At 41.9% G+C, this 18,620-nt stretch overlaps 1 protein-coding gene across 2 annotated transcripts; it reads right to left on the minus strand.

The window, feature by feature from the left end:
• Positions 1 to 408: 408 nt before the first annotated feature.
• Positions 409 to 14,559, minus strand: il21r.1 (interleukin 21 receptor, tandem duplicate 1). Of its 2 annotated transcripts, XM_068714018.1 has the most exons (11): positions 14,457 to 14,559; positions 12,944 to 13,007; positions 11,762 to 11,977; positions 11,390 to 11,504; positions 10,981 to 11,086; positions 9,589 to 9,770; positions 8,937 to 9,070; positions 8,633 to 8,813; positions 8,376 to 8,457; positions 6,890 to 6,983; positions 409 to 3,714 (listed from the first exon to the last, which is right to left on the minus strand). In XM_068714018.1, exons 4-11 carry the CDS (start codon positions 11,448 to 11,450, stop codon positions 2,947 to 2,949), a joined length of 1,608 nt encoding a protein of 535 aa, XP_068570119.1. In that variant the 5' UTR covers positions 11,451 to 11,504; positions 11,762 to 11,977; positions 12,944 to 13,007; positions 14,457 to 14,559; the 3' UTR covers positions 409 to 2,946. The 2 variants fall into 2 exon arrangements, with proteins under 2 accessions (XP_068570119.1, XP_068570118.1); XM_068714017.1 differs by lacking the exons at positions 12,944 to 13,007; positions 14,457 to 14,559 and having other exon boundaries at positions 11,762 to 12,041.
• Between the last annotated feature and the right edge of the window lie 4,061 nt (positions 14,560 to 18,620).

Below are 18,620 nucleotides of genomic sequence, written 5' to 3' on the forward strand. Positions count from 1 at the left end.
TGAAGCGTTGCCTTTGTGATTAACAGGATTTAAATGCGTGTCCTTTCTTTGTTACTATTGTTACTTATTGCTTGCTGTACTGTACTGTTTTTAAATCATGTTTATGTTGTAATTGAAGGATTTTAAGAATCGACTTTGTCCAAAACATGCATTGTTGAGATCAAGGCCAAAAGAGCCAGGCTTCCTCTTCTTTACTGGAGGGATGAACACCATTCTTCCAGAAGGTATTTCCTCATTTGAGGTTTTGATGATGGTGGTGAAGAGCGCTGTCTAACACATTTCCTCAAATCGACCCAGCTGAACACCTACAACACCAGCTGTGGGTGTTCAGCTGGGTCGAGACCTGCTGACTGAAAAGCATAACACATGATTCACTCATCATCAAACCACTCAGTGACCCCTCACGGATGCCTGGAAACACATCAGTTTATTCCTTTAATGTGTCATCTGTCTACATATACTGACCAAAACAGACAGAAGGAAGGACAAGCAAACATCACATTAAGCATGAAAAAACATTACATTACAGTCATTTAGCAGACGCTTTTATCCAAAGCGACTTACAAGTGTATTCAACATAGGTATTCAAGAGAACTACTCGTCACCAGAAGTCATGAGTGCGTCTCCTTTTTTTAAACAAGCATCTAAGAGCATGAAGCAACGCAAAAGTGCAGTCCGAAAAAACAAACCAATACGAATACAATAAGTGCAACAAACTAAACATTTACACTTAAAAGGAAAATAGACGAAAATGTTCTCATCCGCAATAACCACTGGACTAATACTACTGTGCAAAGAAGGCAAGCGCATTTCATACCCAAAGGCGACCCAAAGTGCTTTACAGATTACACAAGAAACAATTATTAGCATTATTAGTAGACACAATACACAGTTTCAGTTTTCCACAGATGACGCACAACTATAACTTCCTGTCAAGCCTACTGGTTCCTGTCGCTTGATCGTCCTCAAAGCGTGGTGACACCAAGTGCTGGATGTCTTCTAAGTTTCTCCAGGTGAACAAGGACGAGGCTGAGATAATTAATTACATTTGCTCTTTCCAACCCGACAGTCGAAATGAATGGAAAAGTTGGCTTCGTGCCACAGTAACCTTCGACAGCACAAGGTGTTATTCAACCCTGTTATTATCAGTTGACAAGCAAAATCAACCCCTTTCTGTCGGCCTGGAGAATAACATTAATACCTTCATTTCATCCCATCTGTATTACCATGAATCAATATTTGTCATTCAGCAAAAAAAAAAAAGAAAAAAAAAAAAAGCACTAAATCGTCTACAATTAGTCCCAGAATGCTGCTCGAGAATATCCCATGTTAAGCATCCCTTCAGTGGCTTGCCATCGAGTCCAGAATACATTTCAAAATTATAGTAATCACTTACAACAATAAATGGATTTGCCCAAAGCCATATTTCTGATCTGCTCAGCCCATGTGTACAAAGCAGCGCGCTTAGTTCAGCAGAAGAAGCTCTTCTCACAGCTCCTACAGTAAGTCTAGACTCGCAGTGCAGTTATCCGTATGAAAAAAGGAGGCTGGTCTCTCCAGATCTCTGGCCTGTTCCGATTACCTCTCGGACAAATACTTGGGAAGACTCTCGTCCCATTGGGTGAACTGAAACTTGTAACTTAGACCCTCTCAGAGCAACCTGTGACTGCTACCGGTGCGGTTTGTATGTGATTATGTGCGACCGGCTGTGTTTTGCCTGTTCTTATTTCTCCCGCAGTACTCGGATCTCTCTCAAAAGACTAAACTTAATATGTCTTAAAAGTTTAGATACCATTGCAACACGCGGACATGTGTGGTTCCGTCAAATAGCAACATATCTTTTGAGTCAAGGACAAAAACGAGAGGACCTCTGGAAGTCGTTATCTGGAGTTCGCTCAGGGGAACATGAACAGGTCGAGGAATGATTCGGTGGGAATCTTGCGAGCTGCAGTTTCTTCATTGTTGATATGCTAAAACCACAAAATAACAAACACTTAGTAGCTGCAGCTGTTTTAAGTCGTGTGCGGCAAGTCAAAGTGACGTCACAAGTCTCGCAAATGAAATGCCGTTCAAGTTTCTCAGTGCTGACTATCACATTTAAAGTGTCATCTCCACAGTGCTGTCACTTTTTTTCTGTTAGGAGGAGGCTATTTCCTGGTTACCTACGCTCTGTTAACTTAGGTCAAAAACTAATAGTGTTTATTTATGAACTACTGATTGGTGTGTTGGTGGTGTTGTCATTGTTTTCTTAATAAATACAAATTTTATTGAACAGAGGATAGCCATTTTCTCCAAGTACGCTCTTTCTACTGACGTTAAAGTTGCAACAGGATGGATGGTTACTGTAGTTACTGAGAAAATGCATGTGCTAGGAAAACAGACACTATCTGACATCTTGATAAGGTAGCATGCATGCCGGTGCTGCTGTACAAGCCGATGATGCATGCATGACCATGAGAATATGAAGCTGTAAATACAGTGACAAAAAAAAATAATTAAAAAAATCATCCTCCAGCAGTACGAATCGAGGCAGTATTTCCATCCCTTGGTGCGTGTCTATAGAGGGTGACGACCCCTCCCTTCCACTTGGGGTCTTGAGTCCTGTTTTCTGGCTCTAATGTGTCTTTCAGGGGTTTGTCTTTCCACACCTGAGCCTGGCAGACTTCCAGCTATGTAGTCTCTCCACCCTGTCTTTAAAATGGTCAATTAATAACTGATGGCCTGATCTGCATGTAAGTCAACAACAAAACATAGAATTGTTATTTTGGCACACTCCAGTCTCAATAAATGTCATCGCTGTCTCTCCAATCAAATCTCGAACATAATAACACATGTTTTTAAAAAAACAGGGAAACCTGATTATATACAAAGTGCACAACTAAAACATTTCGAGATGAACAGAATATACAGGACTACTGATCGCGTCAGTGAGTCGGCGCGCGATAATCACGGCGCTTCATGGAGTTCGGTGTCCGAGTTGCTGAAGTCGTCTTGAATAGTGCTACATATCATCCACTGCTTGACGTAGTTAGAATTCAAGCTTTTGTGCTCATGGAATAAATCGGAGTGCATCTGCTCTGCTGCGTTTGAGTCTGAGGCTCGAGGGCTGCCGCACTCTCCAAAACCACTGTCAATAGTGTCCAAGTCCACGTGAGGGTAGCCGTCTTCTGACAGGTCGTTTGAGGAGAACGAGGCCAGTGACACCCTCTCTGGTTCATCGAGCCGGGCGTGTGGCTGGAAGTTTATATTTTCCATTGACAAGTTATTCAACATTTGGTTTTCGTGTTGTGGCGATACCCCACTTTGCCTATGAGGTCCCTCTAAATCACAACCAGCATGTTCTGTGTTGGCTTCCTCAAATGAACCAACGCGTTCTCCATCTTGGTAACTTCTGAGGGTGTTTACAGAGCAGCGCGACGCCACTTCCTCCTCGAACTCCTCTTCTCCAGATAGAGTCACGGTGTGGATGGACACGTGTCCGGTGGAGTGTCCGGTGCCCTGTGAACTGCCGCCGTCCTGGAAGAACAGCAGCGAGTTGCTGTGAGGCTGCGGCGCGTGGAGCAATTGGCCGCCCCGTTTGATCTCGCCGTCCTCGCTGTAGCATTGTTTCTCGTTGTTCCATTGAAGGACGTCGTGCTGCTTCTCGCTCGTCATCTGAGTGTGGGAGTTGATCTTCAGGTAATCGTACTCGCTGAATACGGGCTTCACCCACTCCTGCAACAGAACAAGTGGAAAACATTCATCTGGAGTAGTAGCTTCAATAAGTGGCAAAACAGGCCAATACATATTTAGAGGAACAGTTGCTTATTTTCATTCTTGCTGAGGGTTTGATATAGACGATTAAAACCACTCTCATATCTCATATATGAAGCAGGGTTAGCTTAGCATGAAGTCAGGGAGGAACTGTTAGCCTGGCTCTTGGGCTGATCATGCATTAGTTCTAGCACCCAACTCCCAGAGAACCAACTGTTCATCTAATCTTCTTTTCAGTATATGTTTTACTCACTAATACCGCTTGAAGTGTGAGACGTGACTACTTGGGGATTTTCAGCAGGATCCATCTGAACATTACGTCTATAATTAGCCCAGTGCAGACGCAACATGACACTGAAGTAAAGGAAAACATTCCATGGGGTGCCTGAAGTGAGTTCATCAGTAAAAATGAATATCTTATATATATGTTTGGAATAACAATAAAAGGCTCTAACCTTGGATTGAATACATCGCTACTTCAGGCATGAAACGAGATGATTTTCAGAGTCTAGCTGTCAAATAAAACGTTGGCAGGCTGCAAGGATTCAGCCCCTTTTTATGTTTTGCGCTCAACTAAGAAGTAATATTGTACAAATCTCCCCACAAAATCTGCATGGCTGCTGAAACGTGAACCGTCTGCAGCTGCATATGGCCTCCATTCAGCGAGGCGATGGCCAGATAAGCCTTAATCTGTTTCTTCATGCAAAGGTCACCACATCCTGAGGTACAGAGCTCAGCATCACCGGGTTGTCTGTGATCTGCTGAGAAAGCCTAAGCAGTGTGCACCGCAAGAGTGAGAGAGGCGCAGTCGAACTAGAACAATGCTTTCAAAAAAGAGCCGGTACAGTCTGTTCCAGTGCTCCTGAAGATGTGATATAAAAGTACGAGAAAAAAAAACAGCGCAGAGAGTAACAAGAATTATACCTCACACTGTCACCTATTTTCACACCAGATTTAGAATGATGTAAATTAAAATCCAGTTTGATGAATTTGAGAGTGCAATATCAACACTCTATCACTCTCTTTCATTTAAAAAAAAAAAAATACTCGTTATGATGGAGGACTGGTGGGGAAATGGCCTTGTGGAGTATTTCAACGTATTTAGAACTAAACACAGAGGACTAAATCTCACATCTGTCATCAATACATGAAACTTGTTTGACGACAGATGTGAGATTAGTTCAAATTCTGACAAAAGGGTGAGCAGCATCTGCACTGTCTGCCTAAAGTGAACTCCTTTGGAGCAGATTGCAGTCCAAAGTCCACTGATTAAGTCTTCAGAAAAGGACATACGTGTTTATCAATGACCCGACAAACGTCTTCTATGTCCTCAATGAACTAATGTCATCACAAATATGTTTTTATTTAAAACACATAGAAACAAGTTACATTTTCTTCCAGAAGCCACAAGACTCGTGAACAGAGAAGACAACAGACATCATCTCATGAAATCATATTTTGAAAGAATTGCTCATTCTGTGTCTTTTTATGTTTGCAAACAAGCTTGCAAAGACCCATGAGGGACATCGTGTTTTGAATTGAATCTAATTAGAGCACAACATGTTCCTCATTTAGCCCAGTCTAGCACATTCTGCAGAGTGACGCAAACGGAAAGCAGTGCTAAATAAAGCACAACTATTTCCTTCTCTCTCTAGTACTTCCTGATCTCTGTGTTATTTGCTGCAGCAGCGCCCTCTGCAGGACCGACATTTGTAACTGCACACAGATCTCCAGCCACTGGGTCTTCTGAGCTTGAACTGGTTCACTCAGGAGTAACATCATCCAGATGTTTTTTGACAGAATACAGATGATGTGATGCTATTGTAAGGGTGACTATATGTGTTTTTAATAGATACAGTATTTAAACATGACATAACTCTTAAAAAGCGATATGATACCAGACAACATCTCCGGTACATCCTTCACTATACTGATACTATTGTGATACACTACACAAAACAGCAACACTCAAATCTGCAGCTGAAGTTGGTGAAAAGTCTTTTTAAGTTTGTTTGAAACCTTGAAAACTTGATTTTGTTTCCTGGGTTTCGACTGCTTAACAGCTGTTCTTGATTGACTGTAACTTTGACTGTATTAACTGTAAAGCATTCATATCCATCTTTCTTCAACTTTCTAACCATTCTTTGGTTTTACTGCGCTGCATCTGTTCAGTGTACGTCGCACATTTGGCGAATAAAGCCATTCTGATTTATCGGACACTTCTGCCAAGCAGATGCTCAGTCACTGTAATCATGTTTGTTAATTTTAGAATACTTGTATACCATATATATTTCTAGGTACTTTTAGATAAGACATTTTGGACATGTTTTGGGTTTCTTTTGCAATGCAAGAGGGAAATTCTACTAGTTCTAGTCCCTTTTGGCTACATAGTCCTGCAGAAATCAAAGCTGCGTTCAAAGCTGCATCGTTTACTTTTAATACATTTTGCAGCTGCCCTTAGAAAGAATGTACCGTTGCATGCGGTTTGCATTCAATTGAGACAAACTACGTCACAACATGGCACCTTAAACTACTTGCTCATATATCTGCTGCTCAAAGGATCGTGGGTTAGGCATGTTGGCCAAATATAAACTGAATTAGGACATAGAAATGATCTTTTTGGCATACTAAATCGTTCGTTAGTTTGGGTATTGGAACACAGACATGGTCTGCTCTCCATCAGCCTTAACATTAAATTAGCACACATGAATGAAGTGAGTGCGTTTCATTGAAAACAACAATCAGTCTGTTTGTCAAACGATAGGAAGAAGAATTTAAATTAGGGGAAAATGTTTAAAAAGGTGATGGAAAAGATAATCATAAAAACATTAGCATAAATGAACAAAAACACAATGATGCTGATCAGTAGCAGGGGTATTTTCCACTGGGGTTGAAGAGGTCGGGCTGTCATAGACGCATATCTACCCACAGCATGTCGGATAGATGCAAAACGAAAAGCCTCTTGAAGCCCCTGCACACTGAGTCATTCACATCATCAAGGCCCTTAAATGTGAAGTCAAGGGAAAGTCCCATCAAGCAGGGGTCCAGATGTGCTAAAAGTCCCCACTTGGGCAACACCTGCTGGGTACTTTGGAAATTACACACAAAGCCTAACGTTTGTTTTGCTTCCTCTTACCTTAAAGTTCCCCCCATAGATCAGATCGAGGGGCTTGAAAAACTCCTCCGCCTTGGGGATGTATAAAATCCGCTGGAGTTTTTGCTGCCACCACCTGAAACGAATATGAAATGACTTTCAGGAAGAAGAAAAAAAAAAAAAATGGAAATAGAAAAAAAAAATAACACAACATCTGTAATTCACTTTTGATGAGGTGATTTCGTTTTCGGCACCTGAGCTGTGCAGAAGTGAAGTTCGTGACCAAATAATAACTAGTAATGCTGAAAGCGCTCCACAGCACAAAGCTGAAGTCGACTCAACTTTGGGATTAAGTTTTTAGTTTATTCAGGTCAAAACGGTCCACATATGTCATTCCCCATTGTTGTAACTATGTGCTCATTTGCAGTGTTAGTTGCCAATAGTGGTGAGAATTCACATAGTCAAATCTGATTGATCTTCAAATCTTTTATTTGCCCTTTTTTATTCAACCTTTGTGTATCTATAGAGATAAGGATGCTAATTTTAGTTCCCCCCCTCCCTGACAACAGCATGTCCTCGTTAAACGCTAAGATCACTTAAAGGGGGGGGGGGGGGGGGGGGGGCTGTGGGTGAAGTGCTAACAAGCCGCCCAGCTGCAACCATAAAAAAAAATACATAAACAGGTTAAATCAATCATTCAGCGCCTGCTGCAGCGTACGCGCAGAGCAGGCAAACTGTCCCCAGGTCACCCGTGTGAGGAGGGTTAGTGCATGTCTGGGATTCAACTTCATGGTCATTTTGGAGGCTGCAGTTTGTGGTGCGGTTGAACTGAGGCGTTTCTAGTCATTTGTCTGCCCTCGTTGGTACAACAGCAGCTGACAAAATATTGAGAAACGTCTGCAAGCACAACACAATACATTCACTTTCTTCAGCTTGTGTTCTTTCTCGCCACCGTTAATAAGTGAGGTGTCAGCTCTCACACTGATGCTACAGCGTGACTTCCTATGTCTGCTAGCCATTTCAGTGCAAAGTGCCGCTGCACGTACAGCGCAGCGGTGGTTTCTGTACATGTGGGAGGCAATGCCAGGAAAGTGTAGATTGAAGCAGTGAGAAGCTTTTGCTGATCATTTACTGGAAGACAAAAGCGTTGCTGACCTTAGGGCGCTTTCTCTGTGCAATGAATTCAAAAAGGAAATCCTACCTTTTAAATATGATTTGCACATTTTATTTTTAGAATGATAATAGTTGGTTCAGTCCAAAAAAAAAAAAAAAAAATCCATTTCTACAAGCTTCTCCAAACAACTAGAACTAATGACTGAACATCGAGGCCCAGCAGTTTGAATGAATACGGCTTTTGAGTCGGCGTGGTAAACGCCGTTAAGAGAATTATGGAATAGTGGACCACTTAGATTTGTTAACCAAGGTTCTGCTGGTAGCTCAGCACCAACAGCCCAAGACTCAAGGCTCAGAAAAGGAACAGGGTCAGATCTGCATACTTGAAGGAAAAGACAGTGTTTTCAGTACTCACGTTTTTTTAAAATAACCCAGCAGCAGGAGAACAAGGACAAGAATGACGGACAGGGTGACGTACCACCAAAGTCCATTAATTCCTGTAAAGGAGACATAACGTGTCAAATATGTACTGACAGAAATGGTATGACTATGCAGAAACGCATACTCGTATGATGGTCTGAAGCATGTAAACAGAAATAACATCCGTGACTAGCATGAGACCAAAGCTGATTATTTCACGGCTCCAGGCCGGAGGGTGCACTGATCTTCTACCTTCATACGTTCCTCTAGTCCTCCAATGTGCAGTGGAGCTCCACTCGCTCCACGGACCGAGATGGGGATTGTCAGGACACATTTTGGCCTGAACGTCCACAGCGTAGATGACGTGCGGTTGCAGATTCCTGAGGTCTAACAGAGCGTTCTTCTCTGTCACAAAAAGGGAAAGAGCTGGATCCTGTAAGAAAGGGAATGAAAACAGAACGTCTTTGGACGGGTGTCGTGAGCAGAGACAACTGACGATAAGGAGCTGCAACAGCCTCTCGCTTTTTGTTTTGGTTTGTTTTTGCTCACATATCACCTTCGAAAAGTCTTTGTTGTCTCTCACGCGCACCCTGTATGTGAGACAATCGTCTTGGTTGCTGTGGTCCCAGGTGATGTTGTAGAACACGTCGGTGTTTGTCACACGGACGTTGACAGGAGGCGAAGGTTTCACTGTGAAAGTGAAGTCCCATGAGGACCAGGGGGGGGGGGACATTATGAAAGTGAAAATGTGTGCATGCCAACAATACTCTACACCACTACAGGCAGTTGAACCTTATTTTTAGCTGTCGTCTTAATCTGGAGGGCAAAGCAGGTGGTTGGAAGTTTGCTGCCAAACAACAATTTAAGAACGCCGGGAAAGTTTGTCGGTACGATTCCTGTCATCTCTGACTTTCAAACCAAACAGAAAGTGGTTCACTGTGCAGTAATGTGATGGCTGTATTCAACAAGAGGGAAAGGGTTTTACAGTTGTTTAAGCTGTGTACAATATGCACGCTGGAAGAAATTTAAAGAACTTAACATGGAACTTCTTATTAATCCTTTTTAGACACATTTTAATTTGACTGTAATATAAGGGACGTGATTGCTCCGTGACCTCTTGTCATTTCCGTGTTATCCTCTCATCTGTTCAGCAGGAATGACTGAATACAGAAATGTCAAACCTCTCAGTGATTATCAGTTTAACTTACCCACATCACACAGGGCCCATTCGGGCGACACACTGGCGTTCGCTCGATCGCCCTGTTGACTGGCTGTCGCATTGCACATGGTGTCAATGAATGCAACTTCTTCAAGCTTCTCCGGATACATTACGCACCAGGATTGAGGGGGTTGGACTTCACAGCTTCCATGAACCACAAGTTCTTCGTAACTGCGACAGATAAAAACAACAGTGCGGTATTATCAGCGATGCCCTGTGACTTCAGATGACGTCTCAGCACCAAACGGTTGTGGTTTCCCAATGCGATTGTTTTAAGAGGAGGACCGATGCAAGGCAGTTCTATGAAAAGCTCCATTTCACATCACGAATGTCTACTTAGAGCAAAAATACAGCAGAGAGACAAACTCAAAGCCTGGCGTCGCTTATCTGTCCACCTGTTTCATAGAAAGAAGGTGAGCCATCTCACAGCCACGCTTCTTATTAGTGTGCTTCACTGAAGCAGAGCCCCTCTCCATATTCAGCCGCTAAAAGAAGCTCTTTCCTAGAGCCTGACTAAGAACATCAAACAACCATTTCATTATGGGAAATAACAATATGTCTGATTATAATTTATTGAATTATCCATTTGTCAAAGAAATCATAAAAAGTCAGAAAATAGTAAAAAAAAAAAGTATTGTAATAATCTCCCACAGTCCACGTGATGTGTTCAAATTGATTTATTGGGGTTGGTCTGTGCCGTAGTTTAGAAACATTAAGATAAGATACAACTTTACATTACTTAGTTTGTCCACCAGGAAGCACTTGCGAGGTTATTCATTTAAAAGTGAAATGTTGCCGCTTGCTTGCTACATATCTTGTTTGCAATCCTTGAACAACCAAAACATATTCATGGCATACTTTCATGTTTTAATAAATAACAATCATCGTTATTGCGTTATTTTTAACTCTCAAACATCAAAATCAATTGGGTCCACTCCTTCCACCGATGAAAATAAAACACGAGATCAATTTCACGTCATGGTCTCAGTGAAGGATGTTTGTATTGAAACCATTCTGATGGGCGACGCTGTGAGGAAAGTGATATAAAGACAACCAACTAAATCTCTCCAGCACACTGCAGGGTTTCCAATACGTCAAAGCAACTGTTCTGAAGCAACTCCACTTTCAAAAGATGGCCGAATGTTGCCCACAAGGCAATAACAACTGACGAAGGATACAAAAATAAATAAAAAAAATTCAATCCAAATTTGACCAATATTATTTTAGAGCAAAATATTCAAATTGACCAAACTTGGGAATCCCGTAATTCAAAGGGGGGGGAATAAACAGCTAGCGCACTAACATTTGAATAACACGATGCTACGATGAAGCCGCTTGCTGTAATGCATCGACATAGAGCGTATTTATTAACAGCTTGTACCTGCACATGACTGTGAGGAGGCCGGAATACGTCGGCGCAGAGCCTGAGCAGGAACAGTTCAGAGAAACCTGGTAGTCCGTTGTGCAGGAGACGTTGCAAGACGTGACTGCAGCAGAACAAAAAAGAAAAAGAAGTGCAGTCAGTTATAACTGCATTTAGCATATTTAACATTAATGCTGTACGGACGTCTAATCCATCAACTTCATTTGTTTACCAAACCAAATCTCACTGAAGTAATTTGATTTAAAAAGGGAAACTTGGGGCCGAGGCCACAAGCATCAAGACCATCACACAACAATGTGGAAGAGTAAAAAAAAAAAAAAAAGATCTGAAAATGAGTACATTACTGTGGGGAATTACCTTTAGAAATACATACAAGACCACAGAAGACATAGAAAAGCCAACTTACCACCGTGAACAAACAAAGTGAGGTCCCACAGCAGCAATAGGAGCCCCGGTTTGAGAGCCATGGGGACGACCCACTGTTATCTGCTGCTGGTTAGGAGGAAATACAGCAGCTGAAACTAAATATAGACATACGTGTTAGAAATGTGTCTTCTAGTAAGAGAGAAAAACAAAAATTAAACACAGAGAAAATTAAAAGATTCAGCCTTTCTCTGGGAATTTGCTGCTAAACTGGGACAACGGCTTGAACAGAATTATAAGGCAATGAAATAAATTACAAATGATCTCTCAACCCAGTTTAAACATCTTAAAAAGAGCATTTTCCACCGACGTTGTTCCGTTCTCATATTTAATATTAAAGAATCGATCGTCTTACCTTCTTCCAATCTAAAATGCTGCCACTTAATCAGCCAACACGCTCACAGAGTCACCGATGCACTGACGCCTGTGTGAGAGCGCTCAGTGGAACAACGTTTCGGTTTGGCATCATCATCATCATCATCATCGACATCAGCGGTGTGACTCAAGGATGTGGTTTCAGACCCTTTGAACTGCGCCTGTGTGGTGCCTTCCCACCACATCCACGCTGCTCCTATGAATATGCAACAGACAACCAGAGAGCCAAAAAAAAGTCAACAGGAAACTGACATCTTCCAAAAAAAAAAAAAAAAAAAATGTATTAAGTCATCCTATTTGAGTCAACTAAATAAAGGAAGAGACATAAAAGTGATAAATCAATTTTCAGTTGAGGGGATGACACCAAATCCCCAAATAGTCCATGTTCTACTGAAACTATCACAACATGTATTAACTATCACAACGCAACTCCTTGCTCATATAATTTATAACATTCATCAGAACACAGTTTCATTACTGAGATGATTCTGACACCAGAGATGCTTTTTTGTTTTTTCTTTCATACCTTCCAAAAGACCCTTTTCATAAACCACCCACACGTCTGCGATAGCAGTTTCCACCGGAGTGTGCAGACCTGCTGAATGAGTCATACTCCTGCTGTGGAGCCCCTCAGAACAGACGTTTCATCATTAAATTAGCTCTAAATGTCATTGCGCTGCATGTACAATGTTCTCCACCAGGAGTTTAACATAGCAATCAGCATTCATGTGTGTATTACCATTTAAACTACTGTACAGTGCAGTGCTGTTTTTCTTTTCTACAATGGTTGGGCCCTTGTGGTATTCAAATCACCAAGTCGGTGTGAAGAAGCGAGCATCTTGTGCCAACATTAGTCAAAGCTAAAAGACATTCTATCGCCCACAAATGCCACAAAGCTGCATACGCTGTGTGACGCTGTTCCTGCCCTTGCACTTGAGCAATGCAATGGCCTTAAAACTGGGGTTGAACTCCAATGTGCTGCGCCGCGGAGCTGCAACAATGTGACGGTTAATCGATGAGCTGAAAGGAGAATTGATCTGCTTTTCTAGATCTTAGAAAGTAGTTGAGTATTTGTGGGTTTAGCCCTGTTGTACTGTGGCTGCTGGTTAGGCTGGGCTAAATGGAGAGGATTAAAGGGGCAGTACATATTTTTTGCTCTTACCTGTTCTGCTTGTTTTGGTGCGGGTTGCCTAGTGTGGGAGATATCAGCCGTAGGCTCATGATTTCTGGAAAGAGACATTGCTGTGTGAGTTTTTCAAACCACAACCCGAGTGCCATACAGTCTTATATTCTATTATACTATTATATTCAAGAGGAGGCAGACATTTTTATGACCAACATCTCCAAAAGTAAGCAACACACAACAAAGCAATCTAGATTCATAAATAGCACGACAGCACTATTTTTTTGTTTTGTTTTGGGGCGAACTGTCCCGCTAATATAGTTTAGCTTAATGCCAGGCTGTAGTATTGCATCACCTCACACGATGCTGACGGGGTAGTGTGTGTTTGACTACTGCTGCTCTGTCAGTGCACTGTAGCGTCGGTGCAGGTTAGAGCCCCAAGTCAAGTCCAGTGGCCTCAAAGCCAAATCGGTTAATGCAGCCAAAAGCCTAAATGTTGTGCTGCCACTAGAGGTCATTGTGAGTGGGCTTTACTTGCAGTTAACAGGCCTTATCGATTCATTTGATGCATATCTGCTAACTATGGAGTAGACTGCAAATGCACTTCCGTAACTTAATGCTTTCTGCTTCTTTCTATACAGTCATATTTTTACTTTTGACACGCCTACAACATGAAGTGTAACACAAGTGCAGACAGAGCAGAAAATGCAGCTGTGATGTGGATGAAAGTCTGTAGTGTAATGAAAATGACAGGCAAGATATGGGGGAGTAAACAGGCTGCCTAAAATATTTCATTTTATTTTCTGTTTTGTTTATTTCCACTGAATTACTGCAGATGTGAACTTATGATTTATTCTGTGTTGACGAAGAATGTTGTTTGTCTCTGAGGAGACGCCGGTCTGTAATTTGGGAGATTGTGTTTGGAGCATGTTTTTACTGTTTTGCAAACTATAAACACAGTTGTGGTGTGTGTGTGTGTGTGTGTGTGTGTGTGTGTGTGTGTGTGTGTGTCGCCTGCTTTTAAAAGTGGAACTTGTGTTTCTAACTGGAACTGAGGTTTAAGAGCAGAGTGTGCACTATATCTCCATCAGAGGGGACATCTCTATTGCTCATGTCATTTTGACCAGGTCACAACAACCATTGTTATAGATATCTCTCACATTATTCAGAAACAAAATGTAATATAGTGAATTCATGCGTCTGCCCATTTTAATGCCAGAGACAATGCATAATACAGAAATATGTTTGTTATTATACTTATAAAAGGGCCTGATCAGAGAACCTTATTAGGCCATTTTATTGCTTTTTTTTCCACTTATTTGGTGAGTTTTGGTAAAATCTCATCACATACAAGCCTTTGTTTACATCGATATATAATGTCACACGTTTTCAAAAAGTCACTTCTTTGTCATTTAGTGTCAATCGTGTGCAAAGATGTCAAATGCAGAATAAAATCAATACCAAAGCACAAAGGCAATGCATGAGGACAGACACCTTGTTAACTACATATTAGGACATTTTAGAATTGTCTTGTGTGTGGGTGATAATCTACCTTTGTTCTTGAGATTGCAGTCCTCCTCTCCTCCCACATCCGATTGGCTGGTTGCTGCTGGTTTACCACAGGGCTGCCGACGTTACTGGCATGCAAGTCCAGAGTGTTCACTGAGGACTGGGGACGGATGCTGCTGAAGCGCCACACGAACTGAAGGCCGTTGCAGAAATGCCATCTTTGCACTCCGTGGAGACGGATGGAGGCGTTGCCGTTACGAGGCGCAGCGAGAGAATGGTGTTTCTGAACAAAGAGAGAACCGTGCATTCATGGGAGGGGGAAGTAGGCCAACAGCCTCTCTGTGCAAAAAACTGGATGTCGTTCAGAGAACGATTCCACCTCCGAGAAGGAGGCGACATATTACTCACTTTACTCAAAAGGTTCAAGGGTGTGACACACCAGCAATGCAACCTTATGAATCAGGTCAACGCATACAAATTACAAGAAGTTATAATGACAAAAAATAATAATACAATAAAACAGTCATCCACAGAGAATATCAGCAATGCCTGCAGCCTTCAAAATAAATATAAAGTTAGTCGAGGCTTATAACTGACACACAGATCTAATTTTAGTAACGGGACTAAACAGCACAGTAATAATAATAATACAGAACATAAACTTATCCAGGCATGTACTCACTGGGGAACTCCGTCGTGAAGTCTTGTTTCGTTTTCACAACGCGGCCTCTAATTATCTGAGTCAGCCGGGACTCGATTTAGGTTCTCACAGTTCTCTAATGTAAGCAGGTCACATGATCCAGTGAGATTATAAAACCCTGAACTTCCCTTTTTTTAAGTTTGCTGAAATCTGAACTCCGGCGAAAGTCTTTGTCTCCCTCGGTTACCTTCCGTGACGCTCACGTAACGTTAATACTTGAACGTGACCTTTGGAGTCCAAAACACATGAAACAGTCACCTGCTCTTGTGAAGAGCTCTAGATGTGACTCAAACGTTCGTAAAATAGCTTACAGTGGCTAGCTTAACGTCCGTTAACAGGTTCATAACTGCTAGCTTGCTAAGTGTCACCCTTTTTCTAAAAACAAAGGAAAATATGGGAGCAATTAAACGTATATTTTTAACAATTTGCTTTCATTAATAGCTAAGAGACAAGGTCTTTACTAACGCCTCTTGCACGAGTGTGTTGTCTTTATTAATTCATAGACATTTCTAACCCACAGCGCCAACGTGTGGTGCAATTATAGTGGTGCAACTTATTCAGAGACGTGCCAGTGAAATTTGACAGATCTTAAACAAAAAAATCTCATAAGATAGGATTTGAAATGTGCCCACGGTATACGGAGCAGTCTGTCTTGCAACATCATCAACATGTTTACAGTTTAAGGACGATCACACAGGAAGCTCTCCTCGCTTAGAACAATCCAGGAACTGATCCAATAAAGTGGATGTAAACGTTAACCTTTTGTTTCTGGTAAAAAAACGACAAAAAAAAACTCTTGTGTTGCAGAATGTTAAGGGTGTGAAGAAGCAGCATAATCAAAACACACAGCTTAACAACGGAGGAAAAACCTGCACCTTCATTCAGAAATGTGTCCCGAGTGATCCCAACAATGACACTGTGAAGATACCATAATATTCACAATAAGCAAGTTGACTTACTTCATTTGCATTTTAGTGTAATTGTTTCAGTATTTCTCTCTTTAGTGTACTAAACTTTCAACGTGAGACTTTTACATTTAGGCTACTGCAGTAAATAAGCTACTTCTTTCTATTCAAACCAGAAGCTGACACACACACACACACACACACACACACACACACACACACACACACACACACACACACACACACACACACACACACACACACACACACACATTTAGGCTTTTCCTATATAACGGTAAACAAGAGTTACTCAAGATGCCCTTGAGCAAGGCAACACACCCAGCTCATTCCAGAGGTGTGGCTTGAAAAGGCACTGTTCGAAGAATGTGTGAATGCTTTAAGAAGAAACATTTATCATAAATGACTTCATATTATCTCCAATGGTATCTCTTGCCCTTGAAAAGGCAAAGTTGTGTCCCACTTTAAGGTAGGCTACAGTATATATATATATATATATATATATATATATATATATATATATATATATATATATATATATATATATATATGTCTCATAAATACTCACTATTGACAGTCATTTTACTGAAGGGCAACACGTGTCTGAGTCATCAGTGCTATGCATGTCAGTCATCTGAGATGCATGACTTCTCCATCTGAAACTAATAAAATCCCAATTTCAGATTTGAAACACTTCTTTTAGTTAACTTCCAGTGCAGCTGTATGTACAAGTCGTACAAAAAAAAATACATTTTAAAAGTGGTAAAATGTAGATTATAAAGTTTTAAATTAATTTTGTGAGACGAAAAAGAGTTTCAATACTCATCCACGCTAACTTGTTAGCTTTGTGGTTTTAGTTATCTGTAGTAATTCCCCAAAAGACTGCATCTTGAATTTCAAAAAAATCTGGAGAAAAGATCTTATTATTTGTACTATTAATTTCGGATCCTTTATCCTTGAATCCTGCAATAAAGCAAAAATACAGAATAAAATACAAAAGTTTCAACTTCAGTTGTGTGAGGCTGCAGAGCTGCAGAGCATCTCAGTGTGGAACGTTCTCCACTGGGGGGCAGTATAGATCGTGTTGCTTCACTTAAAGCAAAACCATTTGGACATACAAGACAGATAAAGTCTGCTTGTACATTTAGAGTGTTACTAGTCTATTTTTGTTTTTGGTCTGTGTATTAGTACCTTTGACCTCGTACCAGTGACTCAATATGTATCGATGTCGGTGAATGACCTGTCGTTAGCTGGCAAACAATGTCAAATCTACTTTCTCCCAGCCTCACTTTGTCTGTGTTAACTTCTCACTCTACTTCATTCACGAGCCCCACGTGTTTTTGCTGCGACGTATTTTCCCTTGAAGTTAAAATTATATTACAAACCACCAATAAAGCCCAGTTGTTGTTGCTGTCGAGGGGATTTCCCTGCACTCCAGTCTGTACCTTAATTATAATATTCTCTTCTGCGCAAAGAAAAACAAAAATAAATATGCGAGAACATTGACTACCATTTTCTAAAATAAAAAACCTATTGCTTTCAAATGTTTAGAGATGTGCTTATGCATTAAGTGACACAGTAGCTCACTAGAAGTAAGGCAGTAATCTGCACCACTGTGTTGCTACTTGCTTTGTTGAACACCAGAACAGAACAAAAACACTGATAATAAAGAGTGCAAAAACAGTTACAACGTGTATGCTTGTGACCTTTTGCCAGTTTTTGCCATATCTCACAGGGCGTTCCTGGAGCCGCGGTGTTGGTGGTGTGTTTTGGGGGGGGGGGGGGGGGGGGGGGGGGCTTTGCTCTTTTTAGTAGAGGCGGCTGACACAGCTCTCCTTAGGTTGAGAAGGGGGCTTTATCCCTCTCGAGGGCTGCAGGCTCTCGTCGAGTTGTTCTGTGAAGTGACCCGCACACTGAAGCAAAGTGGTGGAGGTGTCTTTACCGTGAGGGTGGCGAGGGCGGTGCTGCGCTCACATGTTCAGAGGTGGTGGTGGTGATGGTGGGGGGGTGAAGAAGTTGACTCTGTGTGTGTGTGTGTGTGCTGGGGGGGGGGGGGGGGAGGTATTTGGGTTGTAGTGGGTAGATATGCTGTCTCGCAGCTGTGCGTGTGCTTGTCCATGTCTGAGTGAATAAGGGGAGGAAGGGGCAGCGAGGGATGGTTGGGGGGGGGGGGGGGGGGGGGGGGATTCAGGTTCAGAAGTGTTGAAGCATAAAATCTCTCTCTCACTCTTTCTCTCTGTCTATCTCCCCCCTCTGTTGCCGGGCCAGACGCAAAGCAACAGCAATTTGTGCGATTTCACAGCTCACCGGATCCCTAAAACTCTGACAGCCTTGCGCTGAGGTGGGGGGTAATGAGGGAGGGCAGGGAGAGATGGAAGGAATGAGGAAGAGCGCAGCGATGGAGGGATGGCGCGGCGAAAAGGCGATGAATGCAGGAGCGACGGTGAGAAATTGAAGATGGACAGATTGGAAGGTGAGCGGGAGAGATGAGGAGCTGATGTGGAGCAGATGTTTCAAAGAACAGCGTCTCCTAAACATACAGGCCTCATCTACATCCTGGCACTTTGTTCTGATGACCACAAGA

The sequence above is a fragment of the Cebidichthys violaceus genome, unplaced genomic scaffold (assembly GCF_023349555.1).
Source record: "Cebidichthys violaceus isolate CVI_PGR_0920_01 unplaced genomic scaffold, fCebVio1.0.p SCAF_198, whole genome shotgun sequence".
Taxonomy (NCBI): Eukaryota; Metazoa; Chordata; class Actinopteri; order Perciformes; family Stichaeidae; genus Cebidichthys; species Cebidichthys violaceus.

Bases quoted from the DNA above. Each gene is read 5' to 3' on its own strand.
- il21r.1 (XM_068714018.1), bottom strand. From the start codon at position 11,450: ATGGCTCTCAAACCGGGGCTCCTATTGCTGCTGTGGGACCTCACTTTG. The intron at 11,087-11,389 runs GTAAGTTGGCTT...GTTCTGCTGCAG, and splicing joins CACTTTGTTTGTTCACGGTG to TCACGTCTTGCAACGTCTCC. The intron at 6,984-8,375 runs GTGAGTACTGAA...TATTCGTTTCAG, and splicing joins CTGGGTTATTTTAAAAAAAC to GTGGTGGCAGCAAAAACTCC.